Below are 7,657 nucleotides of genomic sequence, written 5' to 3'. Positions count from 1 at the left end.
GTACCCATACATGTGTATGCATGCATGTGTGCTGGTATGTGCGTGTATGAACGCGCACGTGTGTGCAAGTATGTGATTCCGTGTATTACAGGTTCATATTTTCCTAGATTCTTTTCAGCCTGCAAGGAATATGCTGATAATTCTCTTCTCTACACATCGATCGCTCATTCTTTCATGTTAAACTCAAACAAAAAGCGAGTAAATATCGCTCTCATCTTTTCAATCATTGTAGCATAATGGGAACACCATGTTCGATAACTCTCACCACTTGCAGGCGAGATATGCTTCTCTATAAAAAAAGGAAAGGAAAAACGATGCTCTCAACAGATTGTGCGGGTAAATAGACAATGAAAATTAGATGACAATAATCTTAAAAAAATATCAATAAAGAAGACGATGATTATCTGGGAGGTATTAATCTTCGTCAAAAAATATTTAATGTATCTCTCCTCCACTCTCCCTCTCTCGCTCTCTCTCTCATATATATATATAATATATATATATATATATATATATATATAATATATATATATATATATATATATATATATATCATGTATTTATATATATACATATATATATGCATACATACGCATATATATACATATATATATATATACATACGTATATATATATATATATATATATATATATATATATATATACATACATATATATATTTATTCATTGAAATTGATATATATATATATATAATATATATATATATATATATATATATATATATATATATATATAAATTTATGTAATATTTATGTCTAAATATATCAGCACAGAATCTGCTTTTGTTTCCGCTGTCATTTCATTAAAGACGAATGCGTACAAGATTTCACTTACATATATATTTTACGTATATACTCGTAAGTGAATATACATAAAATTTCATATCATGTACACACTACATACTTATATCTATGTATCTATATATACATATATAATATACATATATACATCATATATATGATATATATGATATATATATATAGATACATGCATATATAATACAGTACTTATATGTATCTATTTACATATGTATGTATATGGTTGTGTGTGTGCATTTCTTTATATGTATCGATACAGTGCGCATTCTCTTCGTAGAAATCATTGTTCAGATATTCCACAGGGCTTCTCTGCATTGTTCTCTGAAGAACCACTCGTGTCACTGGGATCACAATGACGCCACACTATCTTTGTCCGTCTTGATGTCTGTCGGACTGCAGACTGCTCTTGCCTGTGCCGAATTCTGCACATTGAGTTTTATGTGCTCAGTAAATGTACCTGCAAAAGAATAAGGATATGCATTAAAGACCAGAAAATTAAGCATCCATATTTCATAAACAGTACATGCATGTATATTGTGAAATATTTGCGTCTGTGTGTGTGTATATATATATATATATGTATATGTATAGAGAGAGAGGGAGGAGAGAGATATAGGAAGATAGATATTTAGATAAATAAATAAATAGATAGATAGATAGATAAATAGATATTGCATTTTAACTCTTTCTAAGCAGCAGGAAGTTCCAATAGTAATCTAAATACCGAGAGATTTTTGCAGGGATTTTCAGCCAATTAAAAGCAAGTTTGATAAAATAGATATTTGATAAAAGCTATACGCTTACAATAACAACGACAACAACAACAACAACAACAATAACGGCAACATCAGTAATAACACATCGATGAATACATATAAATAAGTATACTTTTTGCCTTTCATCTTCCACCTGTTTGAATCAGTGCAGTATGGACATGCTGGCAAAACGCCTCAGTCGAACCACGTGATCGGCCATTTCATTTTTCAATGTCTGGTACTTATTTTATTCGTCTCTTTTGCCGAATCGCTAGGTTACGCTGACGTAGATACACCAAGACCGGTGGTCAAGTGGGGATGAGGGACGTACACAGACAACTTCACACATAAACATAACACACACACATATATACAAAGAGCTTCTATCAGTTTCCTTTATTATTAGTCAATTTCTTAAATATCCAGCTAACTAATTGATTGCTTGTTGAATTTGTTTAAGCTGCAAGTCATTTCGTTTATCAATTTGAGCTGCAAGATTCCTGATGTGAAATTGTGTGTTGAAATAGATATTGTATTGGCATAGAAATAATTTTCTTTAGCCCTTATTTATAAGTTGTTTATAATTTTAACCGTAAAGGTATTTTAATATGCTGCCACATTTTCTGATGAATTTTTTTTCTGTAAAAAGGTTTCATCCTATATTAGTAGTAGACTTATTACTATTCGCTATAGTAATAAAAGCTTCAATAAAAAAAACTTTCTTAATCAAATAAACTCCTTTGTTTATATCTAATCCCCTGTGTTATTGTATTTCTGATTAGATTAAGAAGCGCTTGTGTCCATAACAAAAAAGTTATAAGAAAAATTGGGGAATTTTTAATTCCATGGAAATTACGTATTTTATATCGTATTTTATGGACATTAGCATCAATTGTTTATTGTTTTCCACTGACAAAATCATTAGTCTATTGCATTTTAGAACCTCAAGAGAAACAGTTAATTGCTTGCTAAACGCGGCGGAAACCGATTCTGATTTGAAATTTTGATACAAGGCCAGCAATTGCAGAGGAACGCGTGAGTCGGTGACATCAACCTCGGTGTTCAGGGGGTAATTATTTTCATGGGACCCGGAAGGATAAAAAGCTAAGTCGACCGCGGTGGTATTTGAACTCAGAATGTAATTACGGACGAAATGCTGCTAAGCATCTTGCCCGGCGTTCTAATGGTTCCGCCTGCTCGGCGCTTTTTGTCGGAAACACATTGCAATGTGTTTCTATTCAATTGCACCAGTTTTTAGGTTTTCTCGTCGATTTTTGCATCTTTAACGAACTTCACACGTACGCAGTCCAAATCCCACACAAGCATACATGTATACGCACACAGATATAAATATCTATATATACTCACACTCGTGTGTGTGTGTGTGTGTGTGTGTGTGTGTGTGTGTGTGTGTTGTGTGTGTCTGTGTGCATGCGTTTGAAAGTCGCGCTTCGTCGCCATTCCGTCTATAGAGTTTCTCGCACAAGACATTAGTCTGTTCGAAACTCTGGTAGAAATCACGTGTTCAAAGAAACCGAAAGTCCGTTGATTTCAAATGAGCTCGTTAACCTCACCAACATGACATGCCTGCGCCGTATTGTGGCAGAGACTTAACGATACCAACCAAGCTCTAAATAAACACCATATAAGGAAACGGTGATATAACACTCTTTATGTTTTGCTCTTATTAATCATAACTGTAATAGATTAGCTCACACCGCAGACATGATACAACAGTCTTGTCATCATAAGATCATTTAAGTATTTGTGAGCGGAAAAGCTGAACTGTTGATCATTACGCCATAGCAAAGTGTTTTACGAAAACTTAGATGAGTAATATTTAAAGAGTTTCGATTTCCCATGAGTTCATGGTACTCACAATATAATTCAAAAAGTTGATTTAAAACTGAGAGAAAACAACGAAAAGAAAACCAAACAATTAAAACGAAATTTTCTGATGTATATGATTCAACAACTAGTTTGCTAATTGAATCTATTTAGATAACATCGCTTTGTTTTTACAATTTCAGTGACAGACAGACAGACACACGCACACACACATACACATACAAACAAAATGTGTATTTTTGTTAAAACAGGAGGTTATATATAATACATATACGCATAAGTGTACATATATACAGGTATGCATATCAGCATATACATTTATATACGTATACATGCATATATATATATACCTATACATGCGCACAAAGACAAACATATATTTATAACAATCTTTTTATCTATTTAGCTAGCCTTCCCTTTCTGTCTGTCTCTCCCTATATATATATATAATATATATATATATATATATATACATATATAAAATACACACACACGTATATATATATATGCAAACTACTACAAAAGTATGTGTTCAGGTGAATGCGAAATATGATTAAATTTTTCCAAGCAATTTAATAATCTTAAAATATTCGTTAAACAAACTTCAATCAAATTTAATAAAAACACGAGACTGCGCACTTGTTTAGATTCTAAAGATGTATTTATCCAATGACTTTGTTGAACTCCTACGTACCTGACTTAATGCAGTCACCTGCAGCAATTTTCGAAATATTAATCTATATTTTAAAATTTGTAATTCGTTTATGTATGTATGAATGTATGTATGTATATATGCATGTATGTATGCATATATATATATATATATATGTGTATAGGTATACATATATATTATATATCTATACATATATATATATGTATACACACGTACCTACATATACACACATGATATCAGAGAACAAAAAATGCTCATGCGTAAACGTTACGTATTTTCTTTTAAGTTAATTATAAAGATACAAAAACGACTGGAAATAATGGAGATAATAATAATGATATAATTGAAAGTAAAAGAATAAATAAAATAACTAAGAAAGTAATAATTGATAAGAATGTTACTTTTCGTATTTTGCTAGAGAGCTCTCTGGAGATAAGAACGAGTCTGCTTGTGAACATTTTTCTTCAATTTACAAAATAATTGAATATAAAACATAATACACAAGGAATATCTTTAGATGAAGCAATAACACCTATTATATCTATTTAAATTCATTCTATCTTTTATCTATTCGCGTCCAAATATATATTGCATAAAATATATTCATAAGAAAATATGTAGTGCTTTCTAATTTTCTCATTTTTTGGACACTTCAATAGATTTTTTTCTAATAATTTTCAAAATATTATTTACTCTCCACTCACTATAATGTAGTAAGACATTGGCAAATAAATATGAAAATGTGGTTGCTGTTACTGTTACTGACATCTTAGTCTGTGAAAGTTAATTGTTTCCTTTCCTCTGAAGAATACTTCAAAAGATGAATCCTTATTGAATATAAATTCTCAATATAAACAACCACGTTAATACGATGACAAAAAATACTATGGTATATTATTACAACATACTATTGATATAGGGTTGTCAAGGGATAGAACCGTTAGAGCATTGGACAAAATGCTATGCGATATTTATTTAATAACAGCGCATTGCATTCTAAGTTCAAATTACGCCGATGTTATCATTTCATTTCATCTCTCCAACATAATATATGGAATCTACTTTTCATTTCCGAAATACAATAGACTAGGTTTTTATATATTTTCGCTTAATATATCTTTAGAAATTCTGAATAAATTTATCTCTTTGAAAAATTAAATGCAATGAAAATGTAGTTCATCCTATATATATGATGTAGAAAAATACATGATATAATCACGTCCACCTAAATAATGCTTGTTAATTAAGAGAGAAAGTAACAGAGATATTTAGAAGCAATGATCCACCATTTCTATACTGATTGATTTTTGCAAGTTCTTATTTTACTTAAAAGTAAAACGAGATCTGTCTTGATTAGGCAACAATATATTTCTGCAAGAGACACCTATTTCTGAAAGACTATGTAGCGGTAAGCGACTCCACAAGGAGATTGGATGTTAACTATATTTGTGTTCGTAGATAGATGTGATGTAGCATAATTGACGAGTGTATACATTATTAACAAAATAAAAATAAAATAATATAAAACATAAAAAAAGGAAGAAAGAGAAGAAACTTATTGAAAGGCGACAGACAGCTTAAGTTTGAAATAACACTAATATCATTTTTTCTAGAAATGCTAATTTTCTGACATAGAGAGATGAAGAATTCGGTTATGTTTATCAAACCATCCTGAATTAATTTATTCTTTTTGCTCGACGACGAGCAAATAATATTCCATGGGGTGATAATGTTTTGTGTGTGTTTTCTCGGGAGTGTACGAAATAATATGGTGAGGCAGAAGTTGTATATTACATACCGTGGTTGGTTGCGGTAGTTATCGTGGCACTACTGGTAGGAGCACGCTTATAGGTGGCCGAGTTCATTATCAGCTTTCGTACGTTCTTCTCAGGATGGAAAAGAATAATGTACATTTTGGGGACGAAAAGGCAGAGAAGAGCCACTGAAGCACTCAAGCTTATTGAAATACAGAGTGTGGTGATCTGAATCTGAAATATATACAAAAGATGCAACCGTTAGTAAGATGTCATACAGTATACAGTAATCAGTATTATATTACCAACAAGAGGGTTAGTCGTCATACGATGAGTAACTTTGGAAGTATACTTTTGCTATCATGAGTAATGCTAAAAAACATGGCGTACATACAGTAATTGTAATTAACTTTTATCAAATTTTATCCAAATTTTCAAAAGAAACATGCGTATTGCCTTAAATAAAAATGAAATAAAAACAAATTTGTCATTTGGGTAACTCCTTCCATTATTAATCTAGCATTTACTCCTTCTTTCTGTGATACTCTCTCTTCCTTTTTCACTCTGTGCGCGTCTAGTTTCAATCCTCATTACCTGCTTCAAGTTTGCCACGTGCACTCATCTTGTACCATTTATGCCCTCACTTTGTACATTTATTTTACTTTTTCTCTCCTTCTCTCTATACAATGTAAAGTGTGACAAGAGAAATGAACCAACCAACCAACCATTCAGTCTTTATATCGGGTATTATTACATAGATGTCTAAAACTCTGTGTGGGAGAGGAACCCATGCTTCTAAATCCGTTTGGATTCGACATAGCACTTTCTACTTCCGGAGTGGAAAGAAGACATGATATGATAAGTCAGAAATTATATAATGTGTGATGCTGCGAATAAAATATTGTTTCGAATTATTAACACTCCACTTTCAGAAATTAAATATTTTCTGCATATTTACACCAACGCTACATTTCGACTATTTGATTACCGATCATCATCGTGCAATTTAGACAACTATTCCGAGATCGCATCCAGCCCAGTACTGTTCATATTCGGGAATAAGATACCTGAGGATACACAGACAAATCGAATGTTGTGTCGGACGTCACCGGGTGAGAAGTGGACTGGTTCACTACTAATGAATAAAAGAAAGACTCAGTAAGTAGTGTCAGTCAGCAAGGTACGCTGTTGGGGCCAGTCAGGCAGACGGCGAAATACGTCGCCATAATGCGGGACATATCGAAACACAGATTCTATAGATTAAGCAAAGCTTCATTTGTAGAATGAACATCCGAACAAATTCGATCTTCCCATCAACCTGTCTGTTTAGGAAACATGAACGGGCAGAATATGAACCTGGATGAAAACTTAAAATCTAGTCCACTAAAACCTATTCAAGGCCATATACGACCGTAGCCTGATAACGAAAAGAATAAAACCATGCAATACACCATTGATAACCTGACTCCAGTCATTATTACCAATTATAGTCAATGAAACACATGAGGTGTCTACCGGGCTTTCTGCAGCTAATAAACAGATTCATTCTGCTCGACATTGCTATTGCACACTCATTTAAGCTATGCGCTTCTCAGTTCCATGAGAATATTCTATATCTATCTGTACACATAAACATTCACATACGCGCGCTCGCACACGCGCACACACATACACCTTGTAGATATGCGTACACATGAAGTTACCCTTTTATAGATTCGGCACCACTTTCGTTCAGAAAATACCATAAAGTCTATTTGGAATTTCAAGGAGGTATAACAGTTATATGAT

At 32.4% G+C, this 7,657-nt stretch overlaps 1 protein-coding gene across 4 annotated transcripts in view; it reads right to left on the bottom strand.

The window, feature by feature from the left end:
- Positions 1-1,025: 1,025 nt before the first annotated feature.
- The window catches only part of LOC115217464 (metabotropic glutamate receptor 3), a 477,824-nt gene continuing 471,192 nt past the window's right edge, over positions 1,026-7,657 (bottom strand). For all 4 annotated transcript variants that reach the window (XM_036507042.1, XM_036507043.1, XM_036507044.1 and 1 more), the window contains 2 exons: positions 5,914-6,103; positions 1,026-1,296 (listed from right to left, as the gene is read on the bottom strand). In XM_036507042.1, the coding sequence (XP_036362935.1) occupies positions 1,187-1,296; positions 5,914-6,103 (300 nt within the window). In that variant the 3' untranslated portion in view covers positions 1,026-1,186. The remainder of the gene's footprint in view (positions 1,297-5,913; positions 6,104-7,657) is intronic.

The sequence above is a fragment of the Octopus sinensis genome, linkage group LG11 (genome assembly GCF_006345805.1).
Source record: "Octopus sinensis linkage group LG11, ASM634580v1, whole genome shotgun sequence".
Classification (NCBI taxonomy): domain Eukaryota; kingdom Metazoa; phylum Mollusca; class Cephalopoda; order Octopoda; family Octopodidae; genus Octopus; species Octopus sinensis.
The sequence above is the reverse complement of the archived record's forward strand: the minus strand, read 5'-3'. Positions and strand labels throughout refer to the sequence as shown.